General features: G+C 38.9%; 1 protein-coding gene across 7 annotated transcripts in view; it reads left to right on the forward strand.

The window, feature by feature from the left end:
• The window catches only part of Opcml (opioid binding protein/cell adhesion molecule like), a 1,098,377-nt gene that overhangs the window by 995,243 nt on the left and 86,552 nt on the right, over positions 1-16,582 (forward strand). For all 7 annotated transcript variants that reach the window (XM_074066316.1, XM_074066318.1, XM_074066320.1 and 4 more), the window contains one exon: positions 3,159-3,284. In XM_074066316.1, coding sequence (XP_073922417.1) covers positions 3,159-3,284 — 126 coding nt within the window. The remainder of the gene's footprint in view (positions 1-3,158; positions 3,285-16,582) is intronic.

Here is a 16,582-nt window from a genome sequence, read left to right on the forward strand (position 1 = left end):
TTTTTATTTATTTGCTAATGTAGATTCCCCTAAGAGCTCGAATGTTCTGCTCGTTACTTACTTACGGCTTCTCCTTGAAAAGACTTATCTGGAAGGTCTTAGGTGCATAAAACTTCAGGCTGCACAGTCGTGTGAATTCAGCAACAGCCATAATTTTCCTTTGTCACCAACTCAGGGTGGTTTAGAATCTATTAACATCCTACCTGTTTGATAATTAATGTCATAATTAAAGTGGTCATACAAACAAATTTGCATAACTGTAGCTTGGAGCCTCCTGGTCTTCTATCTTTCCTTTTATTTTAAAGATCTGAAAGAAAACTGGAAATAAAGGAGTAGGTGTGTGAAGTCTTCCATTCAAAGCTTTACTTCGTCACTTAGATTTTGGAATTCTGTTCCATCTGTTCTTTGGACCTTCCTTTCAAAGAGGAATTATGCATGTACTCTTACCAGCCGCTGAGTCAGACACTGAGCAAGTAGAGATGCATGTGATTCGCCATTATCCTCAAGCTCTTTGCTGTCGAGGGAAAGTGACAGGCACAAAGTGTATGCTATAATGCAGTATATTCATTCTTCTTTCCGAGACTGATTTGAATGGGATGCAGCGGGAGGGATGATTCCAGGATGTGGGGACAGGTAAGGAAGGACCATAGAGGGAAGGTTACATTTGAATACCCTTTGAAAACTAGTCATACCTGTAAGGGAAGGGGATAGAGGAGGCGGCAAAGCAAAGCTATGGGAGCTATGGAAGAATCTGTGTTCCTGACCTGCTATGCAGGGGGCTGTGGGTGGGAACTGTGTCTGGAGACAAAGCTTGCCTGTGGGCCTGAGTTGGACTGTGGAGGGCTTTTGCCATGCAGAAAAGTTTGTGTGTTGCACTGGAAGGCCAAGGTGAGCTAAAAGAGTGAGTAGGAGAAAAGTTTGATTGGATTTTTGCCTCAGAAGACCACCGTGACTATGTGCAAGGGGTAGATTGGAGGGACAAAAAATGCAGAGACCATGTGGAGGGTTTCATGTGGGAATCTGTTGTAGTTATCCATATGAAAACTGATGAAAAGCACAACCAGAACATTGATTTGTGAAGGAATTTAGGTATTTTCCTGTATTGAGCTTTGAGTTGAACTTAGAAAGCCAAAGGCCACATGTTTTCTCTCATATGTGGAAGATAGACCTAATACAAATACAAGAAATATTATGAAAAACAGGTCACACTAAGGGGAGGTCACATATGAGAGGAGGGTAAAAGAATGAAGTAAAAAAAGGTGAATATGGTTGATGTACTTTTCTATACAAGAATAAATATAGAATGTTTAAATCTGTTGAAATCACCATAAGAAAGGAACTAAGATAGAAAGGAGAAAAGTAGAGGAGATGAACCAGTTCAGGTTATAATACATATATACATGGAAATGTCACAAGGATACTCCCTGTATAGCTATCTTAAACAAACAAAAATGTTATTTTTTTAAACAAATCTGAGAACAAGAGGGCAGAACAGGTCCTGTCTAGGGGGCTGGTACCATTGGGAGGGGGAGAATGTGAGGAAAGGATAGAAAGGTGTAAATACTATATACACATATATGTAAATTGAAAAATAAGACCTATTGGAACTATTCCAAGAATGGGGGGAGGGAGAGAAAGGAGAATGATGGAGGCAGTGAATTCAACTATGATATATTTGATACATTGTAAGAACCTTTGTAAATTTCACAATGTACTCCCAGCACAATAGAAAACAAAGGAGTGAAGGTAGGACTAGGTAGGTAGGAAGACCTGGGATCATGTTAGGCTCTGTAGTGCTAAAGATACATACATATGTCTTGGCCCATGAAAGGAAAATAATTGTCACCGTAATAAGCATCACCATCACCATGGTTTTAGCATCTAGCTATTATTGAGTGCTTAGTTTACATGAGGCACTCTGCTAGCTATTATTTAAACCTCATACCATGGTGAGTTTAGCGACTACCATAATCTGCAGTTCACAAGCAAGAGCACAAAGATCAAACAGGTGAAGGCAGATTACTGTTTCAATTCGCACAGCAGGTGAGGAGTTAAGATTCAAACCTTGATCCACCTGAGTCAAGAGCCCTGCTCTTAACCACCAGGATACCATGCCAGTAAAAATAAAGTTCATAGCACAGACAGTGCCCAACTTACAGTTCTATAAAATTTAAAAATTTTATAATGATGTAAAAGTGCTTCTTTATCAGTAGAAGCTGTACTTTGAGTTAATTTTGATTTTGGATCTTTCTCCAGTCTAGCACTGTGTAGCGTAAAACTCTCTCAGGATAGTGGACAGTGGCAGTGAACCTCAGCTCCCAGGGAGCTCCACGATCGCAGAGTGAGAGCAGTGATACGCACGGTGCGCTGTATTTCTAAGCTGTGACATCAGCAGTTTAGATGTACTAAGTGCATTCTGTAGTTAGGGTGTATTGAACTCACAATGTATTTGTCAGGGTACAACTCCTCATCGTAGCTCAAGGAGTCTCTTGACATTATGGTGACAGTAGCAACAGGGTCTTTCATGCTTGCTTCTTGGATCCAGGAGAAGAGCAACTAACTGTAATTAAGGAAGTCAGAGAGTTTTGCTGAATTTCAAAGAATGTGTTTTAAGGGATGGGTAGAAATTTTCAATTTAGGAAATGAGAAGAAAAGAATTCCAGGATGAAGTAGCTGTGTGTGATAGTTCAAAGCATTTGAAAAGGTCTGGAATGCTCAGGAAATGGTAATTAGCCCAGTATTTTTGGCTTTTTGAGTGAGACATTGGAAATGGCCCGTGACTGAGGACTCCTCATGAGTCCTATGCTCACCAAAAGGGATAAGCATAAAGATGGAGAGGAATGGAAGCCTCTGTGCTTTCTTCTTGATTTTGCCACTCAGTCAACAAACAGTAATGTCCTGTCTTCAGTTCTCTGTGTCCCCCTACCACACACACCTGCCTCCTACTCCAGTGTGACATAACGTACAGCTTTCCTATCAGGGCTGCACAGTAAATGCTGCCTGAGGCCATAACCTTGGCAAGTCAAGCAACTAGAAATTGATTGTTGAGAATAATGCTCATCATAAAACATTTGGTACACATACTAACAGGTCAACGCCTCCTTTGAAGTACACAGAACCATTCTCAGCTATGTCATCTCTTTTCTGTTTCTTTACAGTTCCTCCCCAGATCATGAACATCTCCTCAGACATTACTGTGAATGAGGGAAGCAGTGTGACCCTGCTGTGTCTTGCGATTGGCAGACCAGAGCCAACTGTGACATGGAGACACCTGTCAGTCAAAGGTAAGGTGTTCACCTGTATAAAGCTCTCAGAGTGAGTACGTTAGAGGCTTGGCTTTTGCAGAAACAGAACTTCAGGAGTCAGAAAACTGTGTGTGTGAAAAATGCAGTAATGAAAATCTAACAAGCAGTATGCATGAGTTGCTGAGTATTTTATTCCAAAAGAAGCATTTATAGAGGAAATCAACAGAATTACTTTCTCAGTCCTTTCTATGACCTTAGAAAGCTTTTCTTTTCCAAACTAGTAAGCACACAGGAGCACAAGAAAGTTATAAGAATAACTTTCAGTGAATATATTCATTTCTCATGTGGAGTGGGTTTGTCTTTCTTGCAGTACGGCACTGGGGAAACACAATGCCATTGGGGATTTTGGCATTGTTGCACAAGCAGGAGAAAAAGACCTTGCTTTAGCATTTTCAGAACATTTACTCAGAGCCACAGTTGTTTGCCCTATACCTTGAGTGGAAGTAGGACAAAAGAAGTAGGATAATAAGCTTGGCCATGACTTTGCTTGGCACTCAACAGCTGGTATTAAAACATCAGTTATGATCAACTCCAACTTAGCAGAAAGAGGACCAAAAGGACTTTCACCTTATCCTCTTAGAAGTAGAACTTGTTCCAAGTTGAACTTGAAGAGATGGGAACAGAGTCAAATGATACATTTACACGGTTACTAGAAACTATGATTAATTCTGGAAATTATTCAAGAAATAAGTACTCCCTAAGGCATTAGACAATCCAAACATGAAACTCATGTGTTCCTGCATTTAATGTAAAAACAATTCAGATCTAAAAGAAAGCACAGAAATAACTTTTAGTAACCTTGACGAAGTAAAGACCTACTAGGATACAAAAAGCCCTAACAAAGTTTTGAGGGCAAACCTTTTCTATGCCTTCTTTCTGGCTTCTGGTGCTTTGTTGGCAGTCTTTGGCATTTCTTGATTTGTACAAGTCACACTGATCTCTGCCTTCATCTTTACATGGCATTCTTCCTGTTTGTGCTTGTGTTCAAACTTCCCCTTTTTATTTTTTTTTTCTCTAGCTTCAGTTTCATTTTTTATTTTTTATTTTTTTTTTCATTTTTCTTTTATTATTCATATGTGCATACAAGGCTTGGTTCATTTTTCCCCCCTGCTCCCACCCCCTCCCTTACCACCCACTCCGCCACCTCCGTCTCCCCCCCCAATACCCAGCAGAAACTATTTTGCCCTTATTTCTAATTTTGTTGTAGAGAGAGTATAAGCAATAATAGGAAGGAACAAGGGTTTTTGCTGGTTGAGATAAGGATAGCTATACAGGGCATTGACTCACATTGATTTCCTGTGCATGGGTGTTACCTTCTAGGTTAATTCTTTTTGATCTAACCTTTTCTCTAGTTCCTGGTCCCCTTTTCCTATTGGCCTCAGTTGCTTTAAGGTATCTGCTTTAGTTTCTCTGCATTGAGGGCAACAAATGCTACCTAGTTTTTTAGGTGTCTTACCTATCCTCACCCCTCCCTTGTATGCTCTCGCTTTTATCATGTGCTCATAGTCCAATCCCCTTGTTGTGTTTGCCCTTGATCTAATGTCCACATATGAGGGAGAACATACGATTTTTGGTCTTTTGGGCCAGGCTAACCTCACTCAGAATGATGTTCTCCAATTCCATCCATTTACCAGCGAATGATAACATTTCGTTCTTCTTCATGGCTGCATAAAATTCCATTTTGTATAGATACCACATTTTCTTAATCCATTCGTCAGTGGTGGGGCATCTTGGCTGTTTCCATAACTTGGCTATTGTGAATAGTGCCGCAATAAACATGGATGTGCAGGTGCCTCTGGAGTAACAGTCTTTTGGGTATATCCCCAGGGGTGAGGTGGAATCTTAATGTGGTTTTAATTTGCATTTCCTTTATTGCTAGAGATGGTGAGCATTTTTTCATGTGTTTTCTGGCCATTTGAATTTCTTCTTTTGAGAAAGTTCTGTTTAGTTCACATGCCCATTTCTTTATTGGTTCATTAGTTTTGGGAGAATTTAGTTTTTTAAGTTCCCTATATATTCTGGTTATCAGTCCTTTGTCTGATGTATAGTTGGCAAATATTTTCTCCCACTCTGTGGGTGTTCTCTTCAGTTTAGAGACCATTTCTTTTGATGAGCAGAAGCTTTTTAGTTTTATGAGGTCCCATTTATCTATGCTATCTCTTAGTTTGCTGTGCTGCTGGGGTTTCATTGATAAAGTTCTTACCTATACCTACTAACTCCAGAGTATTTCCTACTCTTTCTTGAATCAACTTAAGCAAACTTCCCCTTTTTAGAGAAGGACACTAGTGACCTCATTTTAACTTGATTTTCTCTATAAAGGCCCTATTTCTAAAGACCCATTTTCCGAGAGCCTGGGGATAAAGGGTTCAAGGTATTATTTGAGGTCGGGGAGAAGCAATTGAACCCTGTCAGGCTTCATCAAAATTAAAATTGTCACTAAGAATAAGTGAAAAATCAAGCCACAAATGAAAGAAAACATTTGTGTACATATATCTGGCAAATAATTGACATCTAGTGTATATAAAGAATTCTTACCACACAACTCTAACAGCCCACATCAAAATGAACACAAAAGAAACTCTATGAACAAATAAGCACATTTTGCAAATATCTTCCACATTGTTATCATCTAAATGAAAGTTAAAACACAGTGAGATGCTACCAAAATTAAAAAGACTGATAATATCAAGTCTTGGTGAGGACATAAAAGCACTGAAGCTCTTATCCATCCTGACTGTAAAATGATACAAGCACTATGGAAAACATCTTGAAATTTTGTTGTAAAGTTAAACATACACTTAGCATATGAACCAACAATTTCAAGAGTAACAGAGGGGGTTGAGCTGACCAAAGTTAAGTGTATTCACATCTGGGATATATTGAGAAACCCCTTTGAACAATGACTTTAGAATTAAAAATGAAAGACAGGACTATAGAATAGGTACAGTGTGGGAGTACTGGTGTGTGGTGGAGGTTGTGAATAGAGGAGATGAAGGTGAAGGAATATGGGTGATAGGCTTCATATGAAATATAATGATGAAACCTCTTGTAATTGTTGTAAGTGGGGTGGGAAGGAGTTGCAGGGGGAGATGGTAGGTGTGATCTAATCAATGTACAATGTAAGGTTATTGGGAAATGGGACAATGAATCCCCATTGTACAATGAATATATACTAATAAAAATGAGAAAATAAATGAAAGCCTATGAACACAAACATCCATTACACACAAGTATGCTCTGTAGCTTTGTTCACAATAGCTTCAAACTAGAAATAATGCAGATATACATAAACAAACAAATAGATAAATTGGGATATTTAAACAAAAGGCAACTTCTCAGCAATTAGAAGGAACAAATCACTAATACACATGACAAAATGCATGAATCTCTAAAACACTGGAAGAAAAACCAAACATAAATACATGCATGCTGTATGATTTTGTTTTCATGAAGTTCTAGAACAGGCAAAATTAATCTGCACTGGCAGAAGCCAAGTCAGTTACCATGTAGGGTAGGATTTGGGGAAGAATTGACTACAAAGGGGTACAAAAAATTTGAAGGGAGGGTGAATGGTGGAAATGTTCTAAAATCTTGAGTAAAATGGTTACATTGGTCTTAAAATTAGTCAAAAGTAATAAAACTCTGCACTAAAAACAAGTACATTCTACTTCATGCAAATCAAATTTCAGTAAATTCTGACATATAAATAGGCACATAGGAAACAATGGCAAGGATTTCTTCCCCTGATTTGAAACATCAATTATATCAGTAACACCAAAAAAAAAAAAAAGAATCTGGAGTTGTTACCCAAGCATCACCTCAGCTGCTGCTGTTTCCTTCCACACCAAAGAAGAACATGTGTTTCTGCCCCAGATTTTTACAGGGAAAGATAATGCTTATAAATCTGCTTAATGTTCTTTGTATAAAGACTCAGATATTGAAACCTAACACTTCAATATTAAAAAGTGTTATTAACCCGAGTATTAAGACATTTTTGGTGGACACAAGAAGGCTCAACTTTAATATAATCACAGCGATAGTATGTTCCCAAAGACATGGTCCCCGGGGGAATCCCCCAAAGCCAGGGAGAAATTCAGGTTTGCTTTATATACAAAACTACGTCTAATTATCAGACCTATTTTTATGTATTTGGTAGCATCATTTGTATTTATAAATGCCTGAAATTCAGGAATATACTTATGTCATACTATCTTCATAGTCCTCTAAGCGTAGAAATACTTCAAAAGGCATTTTGACTCTGTGTAAGAGTTCTGCAGCAATTCTCACTACTTGGTAAGATTTCCCTTTTAAAAGAAGGCTTACTCATTCATATTTGCAACCTTTCATAGAATGTAATAGTTCCAACTCAGCCTCAAAAAAAAATGTCCAGCAAATTCTAAATGTAAGTGATTCCTCTCCTCTTTAAATCTTATGGCTGTGCTGTGCTCTGAGCCTGCCCTGTCTTCTCATGTGCAGGCCTTCACTTCTCTTTGCTCTCTTTCATTTCTGCTACCATCTTTCCTCCACTGCTTTCAATGACATTTAAACATTTCAACTCAAAGCATTATTTCCAAAGTTTGAAAAGGCCTGGAACCTGGAGAGTTTGAGAATTTAAAATGTTTATTTATTTATTTATTTTTAGAAGGATGCTTTATCTCATGTGAACTTAAGGAGTTATTCTAAAGAAGAATAGCCAATAAAACTTGAACATCAAACAGCGATTTTAGAAAAATTTGTTGGTTAGTTCAGAGTAGAGTAATAAGGAATAAAGGCAGCAATGACATTTCCGATGAAATTCCAATGGGATTACAAAGGAGGATTTAGCTCACTGGACAGCTGTGCTCCCAAAATGCTAATGCAATATTTGAAGTATTTTCCTTAAGTCTGGGATCTATATAACAGGGATGAATAAACAAGATTTTCATTTAAGAAAAACTACTTTAATGAACAGATGATTAAAGATTATAATACATAAAGACTAATAGCTACTCGTAAGGTTTAAAATGATAGTATGAGTATGTGCCAACAATCCCTAGAAATGATAGAAAGAGGTTAAAAAATAAATACATAAATCTTTATCACACTAGTGAGTAATAAGGTAAGCTTTGGTGGGCCAGAAACTATAAGGAATCTTGAATATGAAAGTAGTTTGAAATAATGAAAGAAAAATACAACTCAAGATACAGGAATATGCCACGCTGGCCAGGAAGGCCTTCCTCCGTGCGGAATGGTCAGACTGCAAAATCCAATGTGCTTCCTTCCCTGCTGCGGCCCACTCCCCAGGGCCTCTGCTCCCCACCCCCTGCACCCCTCGCCCCCTGTCCCCACTACAGAATCTAAGACCTTTCAGCCAGCCAAGCCAGGGGCAGGGGATCCTAAGTGAATGCCTTCCGCGGACATCAGGCCCTGTGGCCTAAAGGGCTCCCAGGGCAAACTTACTTCCCCCAAAACTTAAAGATGGGGAAACTGCGGCTACACATTCCACAAAGTGCTGGCACTTACACCCACAACCCAGGCTGTTGACCGATTCTTATAGGGTGGTGACCTCCCATCATCAGTGTCATGGTTTGGAATGTCCATTGTCGCTGAGGACCTGGTTAGAGGTATAAAAACCTTTTTTTCACTGTTACGTGTTTTTTTTCCTTTTTTTTTTTTTTTGGTGTGTTGTACAGCAGTATAATTTTTCACTTATTTATTCCATCAGTAGGTATGGTTTGTACAATGTACAATGGTTCCATTTCAGAAAATAAAAAAAGTCAAATCAGGAAAAAAAAAATACAGGAATATGATCTCTTTTTTGAAATGATCAGTGACTGATAAGACAAAGGTTACAGATAGGGGTGCATTGGTAAATGTTACAAACTGGTTAGTGATGGGAGGAGGCAAAGGAGGCTATAGCCTTTCCCAATTCCTGTGATGTCAATACTCCTATTACCACATTCCAGGGAGTTACTTTGAAGTAGCTTTATTTTTCATGTTTATTTTCTCATGAAGACAAGCAAACACACCAAAAATAAGTACTCCTTACAAAAGCAGGGTGAAAGTGTTGAAGAATCCCCAAGATTCCAGATGTGGAGCTAAAGATTTCTCAGCTTTTCTGATCTCTAGTCTGAGTGAACAACTGGAGATCTGACCTCCAGTTTCCTTTGCAATATTGAAACTGTGTGAGGATTCCCAGAAACAGCATTATCAGAGGACCGCTACCTCACTTCCAAGGACAGCTGGTGGCTTTACACGATCGTGATGAACTCTTGTGACCATCGCCAAGAAAAGTGTTCTGCAAACATACATTTGGGGGTTTGCAGTTGGCATGCAAACCACTGAGCATTTGTGCATTTATTCTTTAGATTTAAAAAGCTATACTTAATTTTTTCAGTGGCAGACAATAGCTTATAAAAAACATATGTTCATAGGGATGTCCTACAGAATGTGGCACTTGCTCAACAGCCTCCACACGCATAGAAATCTGTACCAGTAACCCACAGCTCAGGAAACTAGAATAATGATGGACTCCCAGGCTGCTGCCTTAAAGAGATTTTTGCAAGAAAGTGTACGCGGTCTCAAAACAGGCAGGCAACATGGGTTGGCAAGTGGCCAGTGTGTTCAGAACACATTGTGAATAAGCCGGTTTTCTAGGCTTATTTTCTGATTTCCTGAAGAAGAGGCAAAGAGGAACTGGACTTGCATAAGCTGGGAGGTTTTTCTGGGTACATGAGTAATATGAAAACAGAGATACAGAGATGGGGGAGGCAGAAGGAAACTGTATAGGCTGCTTTTGTTCTGGAAGGACTTTCTTTCCTTCCTATAATGCCATAGTAACGCACTCTAATGCCTTCCACACCTGGTCCTATTTCCAATGACATATTCGGGGAAGGCCAGATGTTTGGAGAGCATAATAAAGTCTTCTCTTCTGTCTCCTCTCCACTGAGATTTTAAGATGACAGCCATTCACCTGTGAGTGAGTTGCTCATACAATCTACTCATATACAGTAATACCTCAGGGAGCAAGAGAATGAATTATTTTGCAGAAGTGAATTTTCTGTGTAACCGAAACTGATTCCTTTATGCATTGACTTGAGTCGTTTTTAATGGAAGCACTTTAAAAATGTACCAGGTTATCTTTGGTTTCCTTCAGTCTAGTGAATGTCATTTAGCCTCATCTTTATAATGTAATATCAACAATGCATATCAGTTGTTTGTACCTCAGCACTTGGGAACTGGGATAGCTAGAAATTTAGCCCTTAGGTACCATTTAAATTCTCATGTCTGTTTCCTACAATAGATCCTCAGTTTTTCCTTTCTTCTCTCCAGTCAGACTATTAATTGTCAGTTCTTCCTAATGTCTGCCTGCTTTGTAGCAGCTATCTTTCTTCTGATTATTTGCTTGTAATTTGTGATGATAAAGAACTCCTTGGATGAGTCATGAGTACTAGTGGAGGGAAAGGGTGTCAACTTTCATGAGTGTGACAAAGGGCACTGATGAAAACCATCTGGGGGAAATGATATTTGGCATTGTTTTGACATACCATGTTGCTGGACATGTGAGTTTCATGGAAGTGGAGAACTAATGTCAGCAAAATCATCCTCCATAGTTCTGAGCTGGTTGGGGAATTCTGTCTTCTGTTTACTCTGCCCAATGTTGAAGCTAGGAGAAGTACAGATTTATGACTCAAACACAACCTTTGTTTGACACTGTAGAAATTCCTGAAAAGAAAGGTTGTGAACAAATTGCCAAGTCCTTGCCACTTGGATGGTAGTGTTAATGCATGACCCGAGCTTGAAATCTAGGCTGCACTGTTAACAAGCTGAGTGACTTGAGAAACCCCTTCATCTCCCTAATTCTCACTTCTTGGCCTCCAAAATGGGCTGTTTGTGCCAATTCCATCTGACTATTTTAGAGATAAAGACAGAATGTGAAGGAAAAGCATGTATTAATGCTAGGTATATACTAGATCCCCAACAGCTCCTTCTAAATTACAGATGTGCCACATTTTACTCAAATGCACTCTCAAACTTTGTAGCCCATACTTAGCCACTAGTGACTATGGTGTTATGATGATTGGTCACTGTGTACCAACCCCAGTTCTGGATATTTTGTGTGTTTTTACTCATTTAATGCTCCAATAATCCTAACAGAAAAGTGCTAATATTTGTAATTATTCTACTTTTCTTTGTCCCTTATTGCTTGATGGTCCTGGGTCATTTACTTAGTAACTCAGTGTCTATGTGCCCCTTCTATAAATTGAGTATGGTATAGCTTTTTTATTTGTGATGGCCAAACTTGGAAACAACCTACATGTCCTTCATTGGGTGGGTGGCTAAACAGACTGTGGTCCACCCACAACATGGAATGTTACACAGCAAAGAAAAGAAATTACTATTGATACACCCAGAAACTTTATTCAGCATTGTGCTGAATAAAAGGGGTCACTCTCAAAAGGCTGCATACTGCATGATTCCAGTTTTATAACATTCTTAGGATGATAAAATTTTAATGATGGACTACAGACCAGTGATTGCCAGGGGTCAGGGCAGAGGGAAGGAGAGGGCAACAGAAGGGAACTGCCTTGGTGTGGGACAGTATCGTATCTTGATTGCTGTGGCAGTTGTAAGAATATATATGCATGATGAAATGCTGTAGAATTATGCTCAAAGATGTAGAAAATAGACACATACAAGAAGTTGATAAAATCCAAATAAGCTTCATAGTGTAGTTATTGTATGTATGTATGTATGTATGTATGATGTATGTATGTATGTGTGTATTTAGTTAATTTTTTAAAATGTAAAGTTGGAGAGTTTATTGAGATAAAAAGTTATAATGTGGGAGAGTAGAGGTCCCTGAGTTGGGGGGTCCCCAAGAGAGGGTGCCCATAATTAATATCCATATACATTTAATTGCATATGATATTACCATTGTGGATATGTGTGATGAATATATGGAACCTGTCTACTATGTTTAAAACTTCTTGTAAATCAATAATTATTTCAGAATAAAACAATAAACACAAGAATGATAAGCAAAGTGAACCTGTAGTTTTTCGTTTATTACTGTATCTATTACTATATATGCTCATATAGAAATTTGTAATTTACGATATATTTTCACATGCTTCATCCCAAGAGAGTTTATAGGAGTTCTCTAAAATAGGTCAGAGAAGGAATATTCTGCCTATTTCATGGGTGGGGAAACAGATGGAAAGTTTAAGTAATGACAGATGACTCACGGCTTACTAAAGTTGTGGATCTATGAAAGGAATCTAGTTCCAGATTTTCAAATCTGGAGCTCTTTATACTATACAAAGATGGCTCCCATGGCTTGAGGCTGGAACAGGTGCATTGTAAAATGGTATATTTTCATCAAATTCTGCTTGTGCAAGAATTGTAAAATGTGCATTGTAAAATGGTATATTTTCATCAAATTCTGCTTGTGTAAGAGTATGGGCAGCACCTATACTCTTACATTTTCCTTCTTTACTCCACAACCACCTTCCTATATCCAGGTACTTTCTACCTTCCCTCAGCATTGTTCTGACAAAAGCACAACCTCCAAATCAAAACCACTTTCATGCCATTGTCTGCTGTGGGTCCGTGTTGTTCCTCTGCTTCAATTAAAATAAACCTGCTGAGACCTACCAACCTCATTTCTCTTCTAAGCTATCCCAGGTACAAGTTCCAGCCACTAATAAGAATCGCCTATTAGTTGACCTGCTACATCATCCAGTCTTGCCATTACTCCTTTGTCTCTGCAAGGCAGCCTGGCTCCTTGTTTCTAATCTGAAGTCATGTTTAGAGCCTAATTAATCCCTAGAGTGTGAGAAAGAGGTGTCTGAGATGAGAAATCAAGGTTATACATATCTTGCTCAGTGGAACAGTTATGGGCAAACAAGCTGTTCCTCTCACATTTTTGCAAAGCAAATTTATGTTCACTAACTTTGGTTCTTGTTGTAAATGAGAAGTGTATGAAGGTCTAGCAATGCGCTTTTCACCATATGGGTACCCATATGTTTTCCCCCTTTGCTTGCGTACATTTTCGCTTTGGCATGCACATATGCCTGTATTTTTGCAACTTAACAATATTAAAACTAATCCCATTTATGCTCCTTTTGGGTGAGTTGATTGAGTCATAAATTCCTAAGTATTTTTTCCTTGGGAGGCTGAAGTTCATTTGTATGAGTAGGGGGAGAGCAGAGTGAGCTATCCTGGTAGGCAGATGCAATTAGCCAGGGTCACTGACTCCTGAGTGGGACCCTAACTGCTGAAGACTTGGAAGTGTGGGTAGATAATGCTTTCATGATAGCTCTCTCTCTCTCTCTCCCCAGGGGAAAGCCTTCACTCAGAAAGAGATAGCAGTTTCTTAGGGTTTACTTTCTAAGGTCTTTGGTGAAATAACTCACCTCAGAGCAAACAATTATGATGTCTTGATGTGTGGTTCTTGATATGTGAGCATGCTTAGTAATTCTACTTAATACTACCACACTGAGTTGAGAAACTATGCATGTTGGAAATGGGACAAGTAGAAATTAAACTTGAATTGAAATGAAGCTTAGCCTCTTCACAAAGCTTTTTAGAGAATAAAAATGAATATTAACATGTGTCTTACCACATGAAGAACTCAACTAATGTAAATGTAAAATTGGAATTGGAAATGCTGCCTGCTGTCTGTTGTCAAGCCTTCTCTATTTCTATTTTTTATTCCTTCATTCATTTGTTCATTCATTGCATACTTTAAGAATATTTGGTTTTCTTTTTGGCAACACTGGTGCATTAGGTAGACATGATTCCCGCCCTCTGAAGCTTATAGTGTAGTGGTGAAGATTGTTATTGATCAATTCATCAAGAGCATTTGATCTCAATGTGATGAGGATGGGGAACAGGGAGGTCTGGGTAAGTTTTCCCTGAGACAGTGACATTTCAGATGATGCTCAAGGATGAGAAGAAGTCAACTAGAAGAGAGTCTGACATATACCCTGGGTAGATACCTTCCAGGTAGGTAACAGCATGTCCAAATGTCCTGAGGGAAGGGGCTGGCTCTTTGAGAAGCAAAGAACAATGTGTGGAATGCAGAAAAAGCAGGGGAGAAAATGGCCTGAGTTTGGGTAGTGAGGGACAAGGTCACACAAAGAGATTGGTCTTTATTCTGTGAGCACTAGAAAAATACATAGAAAGTTTCAAGAGAGACAGCTTGGGAATAAGATGTTCATGCATCTGGATTTAACTAGGAACCTCTCTTTTCTGATCTACTCATTCTCAATTGACTAAACCTCTGTCTCCTTTTCCCTCCTATGAACGAGAAAAGAATTAGTAATAATACTTTTACTTTATGGAGGAAGGGAGAATGGAATTCGATAGTATCTATTCCAAATACTTTTTAGATTATAATATAAGAATGGATATTAGCATGTATCATAGCAAGTGTAAAATTGAAATTGCAAAGGCATCCAGTGCTGCCTGCCGTCTGTTGTAAAGCCTTCTCTATGCAATTGCTGTATCAAATTATGCTATTGAAATCAGTTGGACACTGATAAAATTGAGACTAGCTTTACAAGTACTGTAGATCTAATTGGCCTCAGCAGTGGGTCCACAGTGACTTTTGCTGCTGAACTAAAATTGTGGGCTTCAATAGAAAATACTGAGCAGCCTGGCTACACACCAACATATTACAGCCACCTCTGGAGATAATGTACTTTAATTTAGACTGAGCTCCTTCACTTGGACAGATGTTGAAGGAACCTCAGAAAGATTTGTTTCCTTCTTCTCCTTAGGATGAACACCCTTGAGAATAGATTTAAAAGACATTTGGGTCCCACTTTGTCCACCTGCCATCCTTAGTGGTTCTTGTTCACAGCCATTTATATTTCTTTTTAAAAATCTCTATCTTTCCTAGGGTAAAATTTCTATAACTCACCATTGCTTGGTTAATCTATTAAAAATTGGGCCTCCATCACTTAACTGCCAAAGTAGCTCTGATTAAAGTCACCATACAATGTAGGGGACAGTATGTAACTGAATCAAGTCGAACATTGTCCCTGCCCTAAACTGATAGCAACGTTGGAAGGGGAGAGACCTGTGAACCTAACATTGCATTGCGGGGCGATTGGGGCCAAACCAGTTCTGAGAAGGCTGTTTTTCATATGTGAAAGAGACAGGGAGGGAGATGCCTGAGGTCACTGATTAACTTTTCATGACCTCCATTGTGGGGCGGGAAGCATTTGTAGCTTCATTTAGAAACTGGTGGGTTGCTGAGGCATTTGCATCTAAGTCAGGTAGAATCACAGTGAAATAGGCACATGGGCTCTGACTTTGAGTTATGGAACAGTCAACACCAGGTATTCAGCACCACCTTGGTACAGGCAAGTGCACAGTGTTCATTTGGGGGATCACAGTGTGTGGTAAGCATGCTTACCATGAGCAAGATATTGAAGTTACATCATTGAGGAACTTAAGCCCCTCTGTCATTGCTCTTGGAGAACCTCAAAGACGCAAACAATTAGTCTGCCTTGGTTAATTGATTCACTGATGCACTAACATTTCCTTGAAATGACGTGCCCCAGTTTGCCCAAATTGAGCCCTCCCTTTCCAATACTTACCCTTTGAAGGGCTGGTATGGTATATGGGACTTGGACTGTCTAGTACAGGTGTGATACCTTACACTTCAAAGGTTACCAAAGAGTTCCTCTTGGATGACTATATATATACTACATCTATATAGATGTATATATCTAGATCTATCTATCTATCTCTATAGATGTAATATATATGTGTGTGTATAATATATCTATCTATGTGTGTGTGTGTGTATATATATAATCAATCCTTAGCATGCGAGAGAAAAATTAAGGGGAAAACAGTGGAGTTCTGCCTAGACCAGTTGCCATATCCAGGAAGCACCATTGGCCTGGCAAGAGGGAATTCCAATATATAAAGGACAGGCTGTTTGAGAAAAACACTTCAAATTTTATCTGTGTGAGAAATATTACTAAGGTGCTCTTCTTCCATTTTCCCCACCATCACTCTTGGTCCTTCCTTTCCTAAAATATGTACATTGGACACCAGGTGATCTGAGTGCTGAGGTTTTATTTATATCACATTTTAACACAATAGTAAGGCTTGCTCTCTCTAGTCTGCATTTCTAGGTCATGGTGAACTGTGATCTGGAAGGTGTTCTTCAATTCTTGACCAATCAATGACTTGTGCTGGAAAGCTCACTAAATTTACAATGATGAGCCACAACAGAGTTGGGGTAAATTGCCTTGACACATGCAGTTGGACTTTGA

The sequence above is a fragment of the Castor canadensis genome, chromosome 2 (genome assembly GCF_047511655.1).
Source record: "Castor canadensis chromosome 2, mCasCan1.hap1v2, whole genome shotgun sequence".
Lineage (NCBI taxonomy): Eukaryota > Metazoa > Chordata > Mammalia > Rodentia > Castoridae > Castor > Castor canadensis.